At 44.4% G+C, this 20529-nt stretch overlaps 1 protein-coding gene across 1 annotated transcript in view; it reads right to left on the bottom strand.

The window, feature by feature from the left end:
• PTPN1 (protein tyrosine phosphatase non-receptor type 1) overlaps nucleotides 1-20048 on the bottom strand; it is a 30507-nt gene extending 10459 nt beyond the window's left edge. The window contains exon 1 of the mRNA XM_030963405.1: nucleotides 19912-20048. Within this exon, the coding sequence (XP_030819265.1) occupies nucleotides 19912-19974 (63 nt within the window). The 5' untranslated portion in view covers nucleotides 19975-20048. The remainder of the gene's footprint in view (nucleotides 1-19911) is intronic.
• Nucleotides 20049-20529: the final 481 nt, after the last annotated feature.

The following is a 20529-nucleotide window of genomic DNA, read 5'->3' as shown; positions in this document are numbered from 1 at the left end:
TTGTAAATAAATACTGTGTAAGCACAATTCTGCATATAAAGAATCGAGACTTTTTCAAGTGGGCCATCTACTGCAGCACATTACCTGTTTATCTCTTGTGCTGCATTATTCAGGTATGTACCAATTTATCCTGAATGCTACTTGTCAGGAGAAGAGTTCTGATTTACATAAACCTGCCCAAAATTAGCACAGTATTCCAAACCTGAAATAAGGGCTGACATCAGCTGCCAGCTTTTTATAACTGAACACATGGCTGCCAGTATTTCTGCTTATGAAGAATGCAGTCTGGAGAATATGATCTGGACTGCCACAGTCTAATATCTCAAACATGAGGCAGCTAAAATGGGTGTTTTCAGAAATTTGTCTCTGACACTAGGTTAGTGACTTTGTACTTTACAGGGATTTATTCTTCCATAGTGACTGTACAGGATTAACAAGAGAAAAAAAAACAGAGAACTAGGAAAAATGGTTTTCTAGATCACTAACCACATTTCCCAAATGTGTGTTGAAAATCCCTAACACCCAAAACCAACACAACTCCCCCTCCACTCAGGATTCATATTATAAAAGCATCAAAATGAAAACCAAACCAAGATCCCTAAGGAATTTTCCTGTAAATACTGGGCTATTTTAGCAGCAGCACTAATACACAGTTTCATTTCACAGCATTAACAGATTTGAAAAAAACTGTCCCCTCTTTTAAAACTAAATAGATCAAATGCTTCTTTACAAAATGGAATTATACAAAGGAACTCTAATAGGAAGATTTTACACTGAAGCATCCACATGTATGTGCACACAAACTACTGGCAGTCCCCAGGAGTTCCACAGATTCCAATACCAACATCAAGTATTTCAGGAACTGAAAGTGGCAATTTATTGTGCAGGGAATAGAGAGCTGGCTATTACCTCACCAGCAAATATCAGATCTTTTTCAAGATGCCACAGTGCCTGAAGGTACTTGGAGAATAATGGAGTTCTAGAGATGCTGAACTCCCACAGGCACAGAGAAAATGGAAAGAAACAAGTCACTCGTGTGCCTTCAGCAGACTATTTAAAACCAGCAGCGTATTTCTGGAGCATGTTTCAAGAAACAGGAAAAACCACGGGCTGGGGGTGGGATGGTAACAAAAGAGGGATGGAAGCATGGCAACAGGCAAGCTGCTGCCTGGTGTGGAAAGCCAGCCAGCACCCAGCACTCCACTGCTGAGCATGAGGAACATGGGAAAATAGAAAATCCTGGAGAGCAGGCATGCCTGCACATCAGACAGGGCACACTGTCCTCAGCAATGGGGGGAAAGTGGTTTGGAACTTTGGTTGGGGTTTTTTTTGGATATAGAAGTTGCTAGAACATCTAAAGTGACCAAAGAAAATTTCTCACCCAAGGTCACTTCCAGGATATGAAGCTGACTGTAGTGGAAATGCAATTGCCTTCAACAGAGAACATGGCTGGAGAGAAACAACCCAGTGCCCACAGGAGCTGTGCGGCCACGTCAGGGGCCTTGTCAAACACTGCTGCTCCTGGTCACTGCTGGAGCCACATCATTACTGACACCACTCAGCTGCTGGTAGGGTAGGCTCAGAACATGCTCAGAACACTACCACAAGGTCCCCACGCTGGAGGAATCAGACTCATTCACAGCAGGGAATTATCGTGTTTTGAGGAACTTGAAGCCACAGATGTCACGAAAACTGGAGGTAGCGGGTGAAGGCAGGGATTCATGAAGTTACAAAACACCTTCTTGAATCACACCCAGTCACACTGCAGAGATCCTGCCTGTCGAAAAGGAAGCTTGACATTTCATTTAAAAGGTCGTGCAATATAAAACTTTAAAGAGGAAGGGCTAGAACTGAAGTCAGTTTTCCAAAGTCAAATGCTTTGGGTTTGGAGCATGAGTCACTTCATGGCACTCATCTCCTGGTTTTAAGCCCTGTTTCCCCAATACTTTGGGGTGGAAAGAGGAAGTCTGCTGAAGCCCTGCTCTTCAAAAGGGAACTTCCTGAGCTCTGAGCACAGCAGCACATCGGGCTTCACTTTCCCCATCCTGTTCAGATGCCAGCAGGAGATTCAGAAAGAGAAGATGCACCTCAAAATCTCCAAGTAAATATTCTGTAAGTCCACAGGAAGAGGTGGCCATGCCATCAGCCATTCAAGCACACTGTGCAGATTTGTGTATCAGTGTTTAGAACAGACACTAAAGGTGCAGTCTCAACGTCTTCAGCTTCACCAGACTCACTCCCAGGAAGCCTTGCAGCAGGGCTCAATTTGATCACACTGTTTAATTGCACCATAAAGCCTGGAGCATATCAGACTCAGAGATAACAATTTACTGTCATTTTAGCAGTTCTGCTCCTACGGGAAGCAGCAAATGCCAAGATCTTATCAGGGGCTACAGAATTGCTCCTAATCCATCTACTGAGGCACTCACACTAAGGACAGCACTTCACAAAAATTATATATAAAGACTTACATAAAAAAGTAATCTTAGCTAAAAAACAGGTTTCCTCTTAAAGCTGCCACTGAAGAAAATGATGACACATGATACTGCTGGAAAAGGTGGAAGAGTAGAAGTTACAATAAAGTCAAGTGGAAGGTGCTTTTTCCCCAAGATGTCACTCAGGCTGGTTACAGAATGGAAATACCCCTACAATCCAACGAGGTTGCAAAGACCTGTAGAGAAGAGCACAAGAAAACCAGCAAGTACCAAGAGATCCACAACAAACACCTACTTTACACAAATGGGAAAAGGTCTTCAGATTCAGCATGGGAGAGAGCAGTCTGAGGCCCTGAACTCACTCCCCAACAGAAGAGTTTCATGAAGATATAAAGCACACAACTGCTCAGGTAGCCCACGTTGACAAGGCAGATTTGATTTCTTATCCTACATTAAGCTTTACATCAGGGTGTTTGGGCAAGAACAAGAAATGAGGATGTACCTTGTAGGTAAGAGGAAGGTCATCTAAAGATCAGATAAATGAACAGGCAGCTGCACCACACAACATAAATCTTAACAAGCAGCTGCAGAATTTTAGCCAGCTAAGTGAAATAAATGTGGATTTTAATACCCTTTAAAAACATTTTATCTGGCCTCCTAATTTTGCTTTCAACTAAGATAGGGTAGTGTTGATTTGCTTACTAATCTCCCTCCAAAAAAAAAAGAAACCAGTTGTCTGCCATGTGAAGCTTCTTGCTGAGGTTGAGCAGCGCAGAGAGGAAAGGACAGGCTTGTTTAAAGTTCAACACCACTCTTACAGGAGGTTAGAATAAATAAATAAATAAGGAATCCCACAGTTGCACCACGGTTTCCTAGAAAGCCCCCTGCCAGTTCAGCACTGCCCGGGCACCGCGAGCCGGCCGTGGCCGCCACAGGGTTTGTGGCACCAGTCAGCTGCTGGGAGCACGGAAATAACCCCCAGGAGAATGTAAACTGGCCATGGCTGCCACATTAAATCATATCAACACGTGGCAAAGTGGGCTCATTTTTCCCAGGGCCGTATTTATCACAGCTAGCAGGTATTCCAGACGGTCCCTCAGCACTGACCAGTTCCAACACGCCTCACTGGGGAGGCTCCTGACAGCAAACCCTGCAGTGCCCCACTGCAGCCACTTCATCAGGGAGATAACTGCACACTGTGAATGCTCACTGTAACACCGGCACCTGAGCGGCTCGCAGGGCCTGGCAGCACTTCCAGAAGGGAGAAAGCCACAGACTTGTGCCACTTCCAAACCCGACCAGTGCATTTATCTTGCATGTTCCCAGAAGGAAGGCACTGCTGCCAGTAAACCACAGTAACACTGCACAGCCCAGCTGCTCAGATTCTCAGATTGCCTCAGTGTCACCTGCAATGGGTAAAAACTGATTTTTCAGTTCTGGTTCTTATGAGTGTTGCAACACGGGGAAATCAAAGAGCTAAACTCTAGTATCAGGTTAAAGAATTACATGAGACTTCTCAAATTTCAGTAAGTTCAAAATATAGTTTGTCCTTGAAATTTATGACCCATAACAGAAGAAGTTCAGAGCTGCTGGCAGGAACATTCTACTTCTGCTGTTTTGTAGCCATGTACTCACTGCCAAAACAGGAAACAACTGAACGGAGTGTCAGCGTAAGAAAACAACTCAAGTTCCCCTCTTCTTCTTCACATCCATCTCTATTTTTCCTCTCAGATACTCAATCTGCTCCAGAAGTGCATCTTGGACATTATTGGAAGGATAGAGACATTTGAGAATGCGAAATGGCTTTTTCTTGACAGCTGCTGTGCAAAAGCAAAGCTTTGCTATCTGTATCATCAAACAAAGTCAGTGCCAGGAAATAAACCACACTCTCATTAAAGTGTCAAGAGGTTCTAACTCAGTTGCTCTTCTTCTGTAAGAAAAGTAACCACTGCAATGAGACCCACATCTTGATTTGCCCAAACATTAGGGGTCTCTACATAAAGAGTTCTGGTTTAAGCTCATCTCAAATAGACTGGTGTATCCCACAGACCAGATATCCACATAACTCCTAAAGGAATTCAGTCTGCCTAGCAAATCCAGACCTTAATTTGTTTGCAGTGTGGTTTTGTGTGAGTTTAAAAATGTATCATTGCTGGCCCATAGGGCATTCCAGGCTTCACAGACTGACAACTGTGGTTATAAACAGTCCTGCTTTCCTAGATACCCAATATTTTCATTCTGACATCTCACAAGCCATCTAAGAGCATTATGGCTTTTACAGAGCTACCACCAAAAAACACAAACAAAACCCAAGGCTTTGGAGGCTTTGGAGGAGAAAAAAAAAAGACACGAACCCTGCAAATGCTAGACCTAAGGGAGGGATAAGAAACACTTCTCACACCTTTCCATGTGCTGCATAACCAAGGTATTTCCTAGAATTTAGACAAGCTGCAAATGGCATGTTTCAAATTGGAAACAAAAGGATAAGAAATGCCCCCACTGCAGATGGCTTACAGTTTCTCAAGGGGATCTCTGGCTTCATGAAATAGGAACCATGGAATGATTTACCACAGAATTTTTACCCATACTCACTCAGAGCCCTCTACTCTCTTCAGAGATACTGTGCTGATAACCTCAGTTAATGTTAAGAAAACAAGACTGTACTATCTCCCCCAAATCTTGCATAATCCATTATCACCATTCCCCAAATCTTGTGTAATCCATTACCACCATGTCATCTTAAGATAAATGAACTAATTTAATTAATAAGTAAATAAGATAATTAAATGTAAGTCTTCCTTCCTCACCAGGTAACACATTCAAGGTCTTACCATTTAAAAGCTGAACAGATCTTTACAGATTCTTTTCCCTTTTCTCCCATTTTTGATCCCAGTGTATGTATCTGCTCCAAGACTCCTGGCTCTGAACACATCCTGCTCTTCTATTAGGTTGGGCATGCTGGCACACTGCTCACTGAAAGAATATAAATTTGCAGAATATCTGGTGGTACCTGCAGCTGAGGAGGAATCTGAAAGGCCACTGCAGAACCAGGTATTGTCCCAGCAGTGGAGGACATAATCACCTTCTGCCTCAAGAGATTCCAGCACTTTGCTTAGTGCTGGATCTACTGTCACAGTTGAGGGCCCCTAAATCAGTTGGGAAGATCATTAACACACTCATCTAATTACCTGCGCCAGCCCCGCTGCAAGGAGCAGGAGCACACACACAGAGCAAGCTCTGTGCACTCCATGAGTAATATCACAAGTGAGTTTGAAAACAACCAGCCCTAGGTATCTGAGTTCCACTCTTCCTACTAAGTCTCAATGAAGGTTTTTAAAAAGAGCCTTCACTTTAGATTAAGACGTGCACTTCACAAGCACTGAGCTACAACCGAAACTCGTCTGTGGTGTTTGTGTCCTTTCACCTTTTCCTGGAAAGTGTGTTGACTAAAAGCCAAACAAACAGCACAGCACTTTAGCTGCTTAACAGACAAACACCGCAGTCATTTCACCAAGGACAAATATTTTAAAGAAACAAAATAAGATTGCAAATGTTCGATTTATTTTTCAAAAAAGAAATGCCAACAATTGTGTAGTTGTCTCATCAGCCGTTTAAACTCACATAGACACAGAACTACCACGGCATTATTTTTAGTCCTTTTGGAGATTACATGAGTTTAACATGTCTAGGTTACCAACTGGTATCTTAAAAATACTGGTCACAATAACAGATAATGAGACAAGTCCAGTAGTGACATCTGCTCATCTGTGACATGCAGAATTTGCTAAAATACCAGAACTATCAAAGAAAAAAGGGCAGTTTGCCATTCCCAAGTGATCGTAACCTTGCTGAGATAATTTTCAACATGAGGTACCATATGTGAGAGAGCTGCTTGCCTAGCACAGCATGACCAGAAGGTACAGAGAAAACCCAACTCGGGCTGAGGGCGGCACTCCAGCGGGGCTGTGCTCCAGAGGCAGCCCCAGCACCGGGGCCATTCCCACAACACAGCCCACACAAGCTCCCAGCCACCTTCCTGCCGAGTTATGAAATGAGCCATGGGGGCAGAGCACAGCCCCGAGGCCCCAGCACAGGGTGATTCCCCAGACACTGCAGCTGCCACGACACACGATCCTGCTCCCTGCCCGGGCTGCCACGCAGAGCCCACCGCTCAACCCGAGGCCTCTGCTGGGACAGGAGCTGAAGGAGAAGGACAAGTGTTTCTAAAGCACTGCCAAACACCAGCCACACCTTCCTGGGAACACAACCTCACCAACTCATCAGCTTTCCCTTTCGTCCCTAATTGAAACTAATTAGGGAGCAGCCATGAAGCACCAGGGAGTTTAGTCAGGAGTAAGAATGTGACTCCCTCAGGGACAGGTACAGCACCTACAAATACACAAGACCTGAGCAGCACCTGTGGTGTGCCTAAAACTTCCTTTCAGCTACTGCAAAGTCATCATCTCTCCTAAATCCATCATTTTTGCTTATCCAGCAGAGAAAGTTATTTGTCAAGCTTTGGAACATTCTATAATTCTAATTCTCAAGGCAATTCCTAACAAGTCAGAAAAAGAGAAGGTTTTTAAATGGTCTCCTAGTGGTGATGTTGGGGTTTTTTCAGTTTGGTTTTATACCCATACATTTAGCACCAGGACAATTCCCTGAATAAGATCACAAGGATCTCTAGCCCTGGATTTAGCAAACAGGACAATGCTTCTGACACTTCTCAGCCTGTTCTGCAGCACTGCTTCTGTTGCAGAGGGGTGAGGGGGCTCCAACAGAAGAAAACAGACACCTCTCCTGTAAGGTGCCACTGACTACACTAAAGGGGTTACCAGTAATGAAGGCCAAAGAAGTTTACATTACTGCTTGAAAACAGGAAATCATCTAGGCTCAGAAATTCTGGTGGGTGCTCAAAATAAGTATTACAAACTAGGTGGAATAAGAGATGTCTACATAGAGACAAAGTCAGAGCAAAACCTTCACCAGTGTCAGAGAGGCCTTACAGAACCACACATGCCTCAAAATAAAAAAATCTGAGTTGTCAAAGAGCTCCACACTTCCCATATTTACTTATCAAGCTCTATACAAATTCAACAACTTGACTTGGCACCTTACAACACCTCCCAAAACCACAGGCAACGCAGTGAGTAATAGGGGAAGCAGGAGACTTTGTTACACTCCAAGACTTATCATCAATTCCTTTTTGTTATGCTGTTAACACACCATCAGCATTTGCTGCAAAGGGAAAACATGGGCTGGTTGTGAGAGCGTGCACACACATAATCCTTTGCTCATCAGAGACACAGAGCTACAAAAACATACTTCTAGAGTTTACAAAGCAAAATACCACACATTTTTTCACATCACTGCTATTGTCCTTTGAATACCCTAATGTCAAGTTTGTTGTTGTCATTACATTCCAAAATAAACATCTCTGCCTTCTTGGACTGCTAAAACATGACAGGGTTTCAATGAGAATGAGACCTTATTCTGGAGCAGGGATTTTGATCTCCACTGTCTCTCCCAAAGAGCCCTTGTGTCCTCCCTGAGGAGTGGTGCCCCAAGGCAGCCCCCAGCAAGGACAGGCAACTCCTCTTGGTTGCTCCAAGGGATGCTGCTTGTGCTCTCCAAGTGGGTTCATTCCCAGCTGGGAGGCCCCAACTCCTCAGTTTCTAACTTAGTGTCTCACTAGCATTTCAGGAACCCAGCCCTTGGCTGTGCTGGGACAACTCTGGGGCTCTCCTTTCAGCAGGGAGGCCATTTCTCTGGGCTATTGTTTAGGCTCTTTGTAGGCTCTTTTTCTTCCCTGGTTCCTGGAGGCAAGGGAAGAAAGCTTTAGATGAGCTCCCCTACCCCATCATGAGCACCGTGGAAAAAAGAACAGGCCCTGGAAGGGAGCACCATTCAGGGAATCCTGCATTCCTCTTGTAATCCTGGTGAGAAACTCCTTGGAAATACAGGAACACTTCTAGATTTACTCTCAGTGGCGTATTTCTGTATTTTCCATGATGACACAAAGCCAGAAAAAAAAGGATTCTTACCTAGGAATCAGAACTTCTGGAGTTTGCCTCATTTTTATTTTCTTGGTTTGAGTTGGTTTGAAAGTCTCTTACCATCACGGAAACAGGATTTTGTGAAAACAGAGTAAATTTGCAAGCCTCATTTTCTACCCCTAACACTGACTAAAACTAAACTCAGATTTTATCTATTGTAATTTATAGGATAGAGTAAGCAAGCTATTGGTGTTCACAGAAGACAATAAGAATTACAATGGTTTTTCTTTAATACTTATCTGGAGTTAAATGAGCTATATATGCATTTAGAAAGTACAGCCAGTTGAAGCAGTTTTAGACACCAGCTCGCCATATGCTATGTTAAAATTAGACTGATTTTTTTTAAAGGAACAAATTTATGCATGAAGTAGGTCTACTCAGTACACTCAGATTTTGAGGAATGCTTTTTCTCATCCAGTAATCTTTGCAGAAAGTTTCAAACAAAGCTTATCAGAAAAAAGAAACTAGTTCAGAATGTGATTTTGAAGCTGTCTTCACAATATCTCACAGAACTGCAAACACTTTGATTTAAAAAGCAATGGACTGGTTGCACTAAAAATGCTTATTGTCAGGGTGATGAACACACAACAATATAATTTTTAGAAGTAATAACATGGGTATCATTGAAAACTAGAGACCTTGCAAGATGGCTAAAAATAGTAATTTGAATTCCTAGCTTAGTCAGCTTGGCCAGAAACAGCTGGGTTCACTGTAACCTCTAATTAGTTTGCGCAGGGTAAGAGCCCCAAAGATTTTTTCCCTCTCCAAAACCTACTACATTAGCCTTAACAGCACAGTGCTGTTACCACACCAGATGCAACAGAATATCCAGACTTCAGAAACTTCCCACTACTCTTTCTGAAGTGTTTCATTTATAAAGGCAAATATTCTCATTTGATAAGGTAAAGGCCAACTCCCCTCCACCTGGAGCATTCAGAAGAGCCTGCCTTGAAAGGTAAAGACAAGGTCCAGTTCCCAGCTGCTTCAGATGAGAAAGAAAGGTCTTGGTTCTAACACAAGTAAACTGTTCATTATTTTGAAACACAAGGCAAAGTCAGAATATGAAGCATATTTCTGTTCCCTCATGGCTAAGGGGTGTTCCTCTGCATAAATAATTGCATTCACACTGGGTACTGCAATGTGAATCTAAAAGCTAAACTGGACTTTCTAATGTATATGCAGAGGTTAATGAAAGAGCCACACCATTACTACAGTGGGGCACATGTTCAGACCATGTCAGTGTTATTTTTCTATTTAGAATGCTGTGGGACAAGCAACAGCCGTATTTCCAACTTTCTACAAATTCCATAAAAATTCTCCAAGATATAAGGTCGTATGTAGCGGAAGTACTAAAACACACCAGAAGGGGAGTGGAGGAATTGTTATATAGGAAATGGTGAACTCTGCTTTACCTATTGAAAAAATATCATTATCTACATCTTATTCAGTGGCAAACTTCATTTCCTTGAAGCTGTTTGTACCATGCATTGCTTTACTGGTTTTCCTGAGATGCAGACTTTAAGTCAGATGTCTAAAGGGGAAAACTGAATTTATTTAATATCAAGGAACCCCATGCATTCAAAATGATGAAGCATATGTTACACAGGCACCAGCCCCATAATGTAAGTGGGTCTGCATTCTATCTGTTCCCTACAATTAAGGGTATAAGACCAAACTCCAGCAAGTTCTAATCTATGGCACAAGAATGTTTCACCATGGTGGCCATTAGTAAGTAGACAGGCAATGGAACTACGGATTCATTCTGCCAAAGCATGCTCATTACACTGTTACTAAAAGCTTTTTATCATTTCCAACCTAACAAGATTCCAAGAGTTTAAAGAGAATGTACAATTACCAGGATTGCACAATGCAGGTTCATGCCTCTGCATGCAGGGAAAGGTCAAACTCGAGCTCTGCTCCTACAGCAGAACCAGCAAGCAGCCCTGCTTCCAGCAGCTTTGGTTCTCAGCACACGGCCCAAATCCCTCTTTGGGAACCTAAAGTAGCTCTAACTGCTGAACTACCATTTCCAGAAAGAAGTTTTAAGTATCTTTTCTTAAGAAAGACTTTCAGACAGCAATTGAAGGAACTTGCTGGATTACAAATTTGCATGAACAGCTTCTTTCAGCTGGGATCTGTTTAACATGGGGTTGCAGTTTTAATTACAGATGCCCACTCCACTGTACTTAGAATATTCAAATTTGGAAAGGAAAATCGTAGTGATGATTAAAACCATACTGAATTCACTGAATGGTGCAACCTACAGGTTGCCAAGCTACTGCAATGCACACAAAAACCTGCTGAGAACAAACAGTACTGCTGAAAACAGATGTTAGATAAAGCAGAATTAGGATACTCCTGCTTTTCCACATGACTGTCTAATTTGTGTTTAGGAAAGCAATCTAAGTAAGCTAGGTTAATATTAAACCTTACAGCATTCTGAGCTGCTCAGCTCCCAGTCCATGGCCCAAACACAGTTTGGGGTCAAACACCACCCCAAACCAGCCAGAACTTACAAGCTAAAATGTATTCAGTGTTTTTATTTCTCCAAGCTGCAAAGCAATGCTTCAAGACACAGACAGAACCAATCCTGTGTTATTAGAGGATGTTTTAACTGTCACTACAGGGACAGAGAGCTTTCATGCCCAGCTGTACAGGACATCTTCTCATCTGAAAGCAACTGAGAGTTAATAAAAACAAATGTCAGTGTTAAACAGGGACATCACATAATCAAGAGAAATGCTCTCAGACATCCTAATACAGGACAGATTCACACTCTGCACTCCAGCACATGAAAAAGACTGCAAAACTTGACAAGCCAGGCCTTCAAAGGACTGGTGAATGCTCCCTATGCTAATGAAACAGACTGCTGTGAGAGTCAGTTGTGTGCATCAGATGAGATAAACAGTTTTGCCACTTCATACATCTACTCATCCTGCTAGTCAAACATAATTAATTCTGAGAACTAAACCAGCTGATTTAGCACAGCCAAGCAACCCTCACAACTTCTACCTCTTGTAGTGGCAGTGTCCTCTCTGGAAACACATGACTCCCATTACTTCCAGCACTCCTTGCCAGCTCAGACAGTGCTGCACTGAACCCACCACACCCCAGGCTCCACCAGACTCTTGCTCATCGTGTTCCACTTCCTGCCAGCCAAAGCCAGTTATCAGTTGTGACTAAACATGCTTTATCACTTGATGTCTACCTCAAATCCTCATTTGCAACTGTAGAACAGACCTGGAACACTTACAGAAAAAAATAATACTGACAAATGCAGTAAATATCTTTAAATAAACCCTTCACATCTATCACAACCCTTTCCACTCCCCACTTCCAAAAGACAGCTACACCAAAGGCTTCTGAGCACTAATCCACAAATAAAGGTTATCAACGATCAGAATCACACACAAATGCCTCCTTTAGTATCAACACTGCTGAGAGCAAAGCGTTTTTAGATTATAATATTCTTCTGTAAGTATTTCAAGACAATTCTGCCTGTAGAGAGCGAGTTTAATATGCAGAACACATTGTTAGCAAAGACTTTGGAACAAGAAAACCCAAAAGATGTGGATGTTGTTACATGAAAGCAATAAATATTTGATTGCTTGTTCCTAACTGGGTAGCAATATTAACTTATTTAGCTATTCTTACAAGATAATAAGCACATAACAGTTTTAGCACCCCAAATTCCATGTGGTAGAGAACTCAGCAGGCAGAGCAGCACACAAGGAATTTCCTGCTGTCAGCCAGTCAGTCACAGAGGGGTATCCTGTACACTGGACTGCGTGGGTGACCAAGCAAAGCCTTGTCTGACGGGCTTGGCTCCCAGTGGAGGCTCCTGATGGTCAGCTTTACACAAATTAAAACACAAAATCAATGACAGATAAGACATAAGTCAGTAGTTTCCATGAAACCTTTCTGCTCCGTCTGCTTCCTGACAGGCTCTAAAAAGACTGGTAAGATTAGACCTCTCTACTAATGCTCTCACGTGGGCTAATAAATCCAGCAACTCAGCAGCTCTAAAGATTTCACATATTTTCAACCTCCTGTTCCGATCTTTTGCCTCTGCTGAGCACCAGGTGAGTCTGATGGACACAGGGCAAAGAAGCTGCAGAAGCTGAGGGCCCCTGAAAACAGCCCCGTTCCTGAGCCCTGCTCCAGAGAAGGGCTGAGCACCTCCAGGTGATCGGAGCTTCCCTCTCCCCACCAGCACTGCCCAGTCAGCAGCTGCTGTGCCCTGCTGCTCCCAACAGGAGCCAGGTGCCACATGCTCCCCTGGTTTATCTCTCAGGAGGGGTGTCAGTTATCAGGGACTGCTGGAGAGCAGAAGGCAAAGGGAAATCATTAATGAGCCAGGCAGGTAAGGCTGCTCAGTGCCAAAGAGCACTGCCCCAGTGCTCACACCAGCCCCAGCCCCGCCACTTTAGTGCTCTACTGATGCCACCCCAGCTCAGGGGATGGGCAGGGATCAGAGGAAGGGGTTCTTGGTTCCCAACACACACTGTCTGTGAAACAGCACCAGGGCAGTTTCATGCTCTGCTCATGAAACACCTGAGGCCAGTTCTGAGAAGGTTTCAATACCGGGAATGAAAAAAAGTACAGGCTGAAACATGATTCTTGTTCAGACCCCAGAGACCACGAAGTTCTAGGTAGCAACTGCGATTCACTGTGAAAATCCTCCACTGGCAGAAGTTTAAGAAGTGACTGTTGATTTCCAATTTAATTAAACTTTAAGGAAGAGAACAAAAACATTTTCCAGAGCTGGGTAGCTGTCCACCCCCACTCCTTCACTGGGTAGAATTCCCCATATCTCTTCCACTTCCGGAAATATGGGGAAATTCTGTCCAATGTGTCAATATGTATTTTAGCTGTTGAAGAAGCTATGTAGTATTTTTCCAGTTCTTGCTCCAATGACCCACCCTTTCCTTCTTTCCAAAAGAAGTTCCTCTTACTAAAGCCTCTTGCTTGTGTCAGAGCTGTGTTTTTCCTGTAGCCCCCATCTTTAGTCACTGATGGCTGTGTAAATGTTAACAAAGGAGATACAATTCCACATAAGGATGGCAGAGGTTCAGTCCTACTTCCAGCAGCTGCAATGGCTGTACAGAAGACTGGAAAAAATAGGCCACACACAGTAAAATGGAACTGAGATCTTCTGAACGTGCATGGGTTATTTTTCCTGTCAGAAAAAGGAAGTATACTCTTCCTTAGTCAAAGATGCATTTTTAAAATAGATTTCACATTTTACTTCCTGCCATCGCATTAAAAGGTCACGCTGTTTATGTTACTGTAACCTGTTACTGTGGGATCAGGAATGGTATAAACAAGCAATTCTCATTGAACTGTGCACAGGGGAAGAAGGTTATGAGAACATTCCTCTTTATGTGTAGAACACTTGTTCCATATAAATATAAAGAATCTGAGAAACAGAGTGTCTTTTGTAGGATGGCTCTCAGCATTAAGTACTTGATGAATCAAGTACTTGACAGAAGCAGCATAAAATTCTGGGAACTTCAGATACAAGCAAAAGCACCTGACAGATCACAAATGTAAGAGCTGCTTTAGGTTCAGAATAGTACTACGTAGTAGCATTTTGAACTAGCAATTGTTTTAGTCCATGAAGTACAGAGAGCTGTCAGCCCAGAGGGGAGGGTTTCCTCTGCCTGCAGTGAGGTCTGCCCAGCTCCACACTCACCCCTGTACTCCACAGAAGTTCTTCTGTCATTGCCTAAACTGGCAGAATGCAAAACCTGCTGTATTCTTGCTTTATTTTCTATTTCTATTGATGTAGAAACTGTTTTAACCTTCTAAGGAGAAGAAAAAGTCTGCACAGAACAGTGTAAATCTGATTAAATGATCTCTTCATCATTAGTGAAACGGGTAAATCTTCATCACTGATCTCTTTGCCCTCAGTGCTGAAGGTGACTTTTGACCCCTTAAACTACATGTTCCTAAAGCATCCACAACAACCAAGAGCTGAGATAACTGTTCACATGGAAAGTGTACAGAATTAAAAGTAAGAAAAAATAGAAAAAGATTTCTAAAAGTTTCATATTATGCCTGCTCATTTTCCTTCCGAACCAGAATGTAAATTTTTCTACTGTTCTATGAACCTGCTTTCTTAAATGCAGAAAATGCAACCCAATTTGAAAGTAGATCAGCTATCACTATTAGCAGAATCACATGCATTTCCAAGAATCGCTTTTACCAGTTTTTCTTGGTATAATATGACAGGCAAGCTGTTGAGTCTTAGCTATATTCTGCGTGGGTGAGAGAAAAAGCACATCTGAATTCACAGAGTATGGTAGAAAATGAACTGGCATTTGTACTACACCATCTACAAAGTGAACACACAAAGGCATTTGGATGCTCTATCAAAGTGCCTCTCCCAGTCAAACCAGCAAGGGCATGTCTCCTGGCAGCAGGGAGAAAAACCACCTCTTCTGCAAATCAACATGAAACAAGTTGACCAATGACTAAAAAAACCCCAGAAAACCTCAGTGGTAAGCACAGCAAACATCCCAGCTCAGGGATCAGACCAAGTCTGTGCTCATTATGAACACGGCAGAGAAGCAATCACTGAGTAAAGAATCACTGAGTATCCTCAGGTATTTAATGAGGCGAAATTCACAACCCAAACAGATACCTGGGTCATGCAAGTGACACTGATCTAAAACCTGGTAATTCTCATGTCTACAAGAAAGTAGCAGTGATATTTCAGTGGAAGCCACATCTTTTGAAGACTCAGCTAAAGAGAACCTTTGGACAAAGTCCATTGCAAAGCAAGTATTACAGGAAAACATTGAATTTTAATGTTAGTTAACTATAGGATGAACTTTTATTTCAAACCTACCCAGCACATTTAGAAAGTTATTTTAGCTTGAAAAGTATTTGGTCTGCCACTACCACATTTTATTCTCTGCTTACAAGGGCTATTTCTATTTGAAATTTACCATCATTTGGCATGTGGCCAACACTGCTTTCTCCTTAACAGTTTTCTTCCATGCATCTGTGCTTTCAGCACACAGAGGAGGCAACAGAACCATGTGGAAGAACACACTAACACCAAAAATGCTCAGAAGCAGGTGAGCACCGTGCGTACATTGTATGATTTCTACATTTTTAGCAAATGATAACCATAATAGGCTCCATTTTTCCATGCTCTGTTACCAGCAAGACTATCACAGAAGCTCTGGGTTCAAGTATTTAGATTTTAAACTCTGGAGAAAAAGCAAGAGTAAGTGGCTCAGGTAGCTTTACATAATGGGACTTACTTACCCAATCTCAAATCTGCCAGCAGCAGACACAAGTGGCGCTGCTCTGAAAGAGGCAGCAGTAAAATCTAACCCAGGCACTGAGTGCCCTGAGCCAGCCCCAGGGGCACAAAGGTGCCATGCCCTGCAGCTGAACAGCAGCTCTGCTTTCCAGGGAGGGCAGGATCCTGGCTCTGTGAGCCACAGACACTTTGCTTCTCCATCAACAACCCCGCCACGTGTAGGAAGACTCAGTGTACAGCACAGGAAAACGTGGAATATCTTCAGCTGATAGAAGGAACAGAGGCTCCCTGCAACCCTGAGTCTAAAACCAACTTTCCACAACCAGAGCCAATTATGCTGAGCCTCAAATGAATCAACAGAGCACGAATTAAGCAGTGGCAAGGCACTGCATGCAGAGACCTGCAGCTAGAACTGGCAGAATAAAGCACAAAGATGCATTTATAAGAAGTCATGTTCATGCCACAATTTATCTGCTGCTTGGCACCCAAGCAAAGGAGTAACCCAAATGCTTTCAGACTGCAGCCTGCACTCTTGCTGCAGCTTATAAACCAACAACCCTTGTAGAGCTTCCTGTCCACTGACTTTAAATACACAACACAGCCACACTGTTACAATTCTTCAGGGTCAACCATTTCACAGTTTACTTTCAGCATCAAAATCCATCTACATAACAAAATATTCTACAAATATTTTTCCAGAGACAGTGAATGCCTAAAAAACTTCCCATGCCTCTTCTGCCTTGACAGAGGGATATCCAAAATGTCCATGATATCTTTCTATCTTCCTCCCACAATTTGAATGAAGTTCATTAATTTTCATAATTTTTCGTATTTTAGTTTAGCTTAGAGAGTTTTGAAAAACTAATGTTCACGTTAATATTTGGTTAAAAGACCCTCAAAAAATAATAAAGAAATTGAGAACAGCTATTTACAGGCCTCAAACCCAACTCCAACTACCCTTCAGCTTTCCAGAGATAGGTAGTTCTGTTTTCAGGATATTCACTTCCAAACATGCTGGAAAATCTCAACCATATCCAGTTCTTATTATAAATTCCACTAACTATAAAAACTAGAAAATAATGCCCATTTTAGTTCCATTCTGCTACCTTCACATGGAAAACTCTGCATGAGCTGTCCCCAAATGATAGCTCTGCCTCCATCCATAGTGAATGGAACCCCCAGTTGAATGGTACATCAGTAAATAATTCAGAGGTATTTTTACTGCTCCTGATAAGCACATCAAAGTTAATATCATTGGCCAACATACTAAAGTCAACATATCTGGTTTATATAAACACAAGAAGCAACTCTACCTGTACTTGAGGGATGTGTTTTTAAGATAATATCTCATTCTATCACCCTGTGTAAGAAGTTAGAAACTGAACTATCTCCTAAAGTTCTGAAAGACTTCTGCATGTAAAATTACTATGAAAATCTGATACTGCACTCACTGTGAGCAAATGACAACCCAGAGTTGTTTTGGTATTCTGGACAAATATTTACCTTTCTTCCCTGCTTTAAAAGCCTAAACTGGGCTTTCCTTAGCTTTGGGGTATGGGTTTTTTGTTGTGACATCTCCAGAGTGAATGCTTCTCATTCCAATAGATACTTCTAATGATATTTCTGCAGGGTGCATATCATTTACTTACCCTTAAGCATTTGTTTTCTGTTGCACACCTTTACCACAGTTAGTACATGGCAAAGCTCACATTCCTCTAACTCACTGTTTCATGGAAGAGGATTTGAATTTGAATGTGCCTTTCTTATGCTTATGTTTCTCTAAAATACAAGCAACAGCCAGAACCTAGCAATTATTTTTCTCACTTGGGTCCCTGAACAACCTCCACAGGATCTCATGGCTCATAGTTCTTGTAACAAGCAAACCTAGAGAAAAGTAAGGGATAGAAATAGGTATTAAAACCAAATAAACATTCAAAAAAAAAAAAAAACAAACCCAGAGTAAGAAAACACGAAGAAGTTCATCACTGTTCAGCCTGTTCTGACCAGCGGTACAGAGAATGGCTCCATATTGTGCAGTGCCCAAGACACGATCATCACAAAATCACCTAGACAAGGTCTGCATTTTGAAACGTTTGTGTCCCCATCCTGTGATTACTTCTGCTGAAAAAAGAAGGTAATCTAAATTCTGTTCTTTCACAACTGTACTATCATAGCTGAACACAGCTTCCGCTCGTCCAAAAAAAAGCAGCATGGACAATTTTAACCCTTGCCAGTCATGTGGCACCCAGACACGTCTCCCTTGGCCACACCTCCCGTCTGCTGCCGATTCCTCCTGGAGATGCTGGGCTGTATCTGGAGATAACAGACTGGGCAAGGAACACGGGCCAGCTGCAGGATGCTTCACGTGCAGCACTGGTGAATGTTCCTGGATTTCAGCTGTAACAACCATAACTGAGGTACCAGAAGCCCGTGGTACAATTACCCTGTGAGAAGATGTTTTTCTGCACCAACCACATACACTGCTCTACTAACGGCATTCTTCAAGCAAAAACCAGCGTTGTAGGGAAAGTGCTTTGTTGATGTCACAGCTCAGACACCAAAAGCACAGCTTACAGAGAAGTACACTGCTCTTCCAGATGTACGTGACCTGCCAAGATGCCATTTCCAACAGCTTATTTAAAAGCAGGATGGAGTTGAGAAACTGAATTTCATGACATAGATGCACATATTTACTAATCAATCAGGGGGAAAAAAACAAGTAAAAACCCACCCCCTGTGCTTGTCGATAGTTGGATGCAAATCAAAGAATCACTTTAGTCCTTTTTTAAATTGAATTTTAGTCCTCAATCAAAGCTCATGCTGTGCCACAGTTTGAGCAGGCCACTGAGTCATGTCATTCAAAGACAGCAGGACAAAAATATCACTGAATGCCGATCCCTCATTGAAAATGGGCTATTCTCTCATTCTACTTAGATATTTCACTTCTGTAATTAAATTGTACCTGTAGAAATGTACCACTTCAATTACAAAGCTCTATTACTCAAAATCATTTCCTGAGCACTAAGCCTGCAACACACCAAATCATCCAGAATAGTTCAGCAAAAACATAACGTCACATATCCACATGACTCTCAACTGATACAGTCAGCAAGCACTGACACTCGGCAGGGAAGGGAAATGTAGGAAATGGACCTTCCGAAAAGCAGGCTCAACATGCCATGCTTATTCTCCAAATGCCAGGCAACTGAAGATGTTCACCCTGCAAGCTACTGCTGTTAAAACTTGCCTGCTGCGATTCTGAAACTGAAGTCCATTTATTTCAGTTTTACACACCTCCTTCTCTCAATGGTCTATTGCCAGAGAAATTCACACTGAGAGAAGCGAAGCTCAACGTTTGTGTTGCAAACGTGAACTTCAAGTCATTCATTTATGCAATATACCAGCTTAAACATTCAAATGGACGTTACAGCAACGCTGCCTGATCTGACTGAACACATCCGCCCAGTCATTCATGTATTTCAGCTTCTCTTAAACTTCATTTTAGATAAAGGTGTGAAGAACTTTTAAAGATAAAAGCACTAACTTCTCTGGCTTGTATGTGAAGCTGGATCCAGAAGGCAAATACTGCTGCAAGCATTCGCGTTTGCAATAGGGTTGTTTTAAATATCACAAAAAAAATCTAAATGCAGTAAACGACACAATAAAAACCCAGTACCAGCTAGCTGCACAAGTATTGCTAATACGCTGCTTCAGGCTCTGTTCTGTGATTAAGGCGACCGAAAAGCCAAACGCATTTGATGCCCCCTTCGCTGCTTCTCTGTTCCAACCCAAAGACAAATCTGGCGGATTGGCTGCCCCGGCCCGGGAGGGGCAGCTCGAGCAGCGCTGCGGAGCGATGTCCCCGCGGGGCTCCGGGGCTGAGGATGCGCCCGCGGCAGCTGCTCCTGCTCCGGGCGGGCAGCGCCGAGCGGGGCTGCCCCGCCGGGACCCGCCCGGGGAGCGGGGCAGCTCCCGGTGCCCCCCGGAGCGGGGAACGAGCGGGGGCGGCGGTGCCCGGGCAGGGCAGGGCAGGGCAGGGCTGGCCTCGGGGCCGGGGCAGCACCGGCGGCATCGCGGGCAGCGGGAGGGAGGGAGGGAGCGCTCCCGGCCGGGCCGGGCAGAGGCGGCGGGCGCTGCGCCTCACCTGGTAGATGGCGGGCCAGCTGGCGGCCTGGTCCAGCCGCTGGAACTCCTTCTCGATCTCCATGGCGGGGGCCTGGCCCCCGCGCCGCTCCGGCTGCAGCTGCTGCCGAGGCCGCGGCGGCTCTGCCCGGCCCCCGCCCTCCCGCTGCCGCCGGAACTGCGCACCCGCCCCGGCGACGCGACGTCCGGGGCGGTGGGAGCGGGGCCGGGCCCGCCCCTGCGGCCCGGGGGGCTGCGGGGCCGCGCCGGGGGCAGCGCGCTCCGCCCGGGCCGCCGCCGAGCCCGCGGGCCCGCGGCCGCCGCCGGCTGCGAGCCGGGGCGGGCCCGGGGGCCCCTCAGCCCCCGCGGCCCCGGCCCGGCCCCGGCAACGGCAGCCCCGGCCCGGCGGAGGGGCCGCAGAGCGGCGGCGGTGGCGAGGACGCGGCGGAGCGGGGCCATTCTGCCCCCGGGCCGCGCTGTCCCGGCCGCCAGGAACGGCTCGGGTCGGCTCGGGTCATGTGCTGTCGCGGCAGGACGGCCCGCGGTCCTGGCGTGCTCCCGCGGGCAGGGCGGAGCGGGGCACGGGCGCCGAGGGCACCGGCGGAGGGGCCGCAGCGCCGGGTCTGGCCGTGCGCAGGGC

The sequence above is a fragment of the Camarhynchus parvulus genome, chromosome 20 (genome assembly GCF_901933205.1).
Source record: "Camarhynchus parvulus chromosome 20, STF_HiC, whole genome shotgun sequence".
Taxonomy (NCBI): Eukaryota; Metazoa; Chordata; class Aves; order Passeriformes; family Thraupidae; genus Camarhynchus; species Camarhynchus parvulus.
Note: the sequence above shows the minus strand (reverse complement) of the source record. Positions and strands in the feature narration are given on the sequence as shown.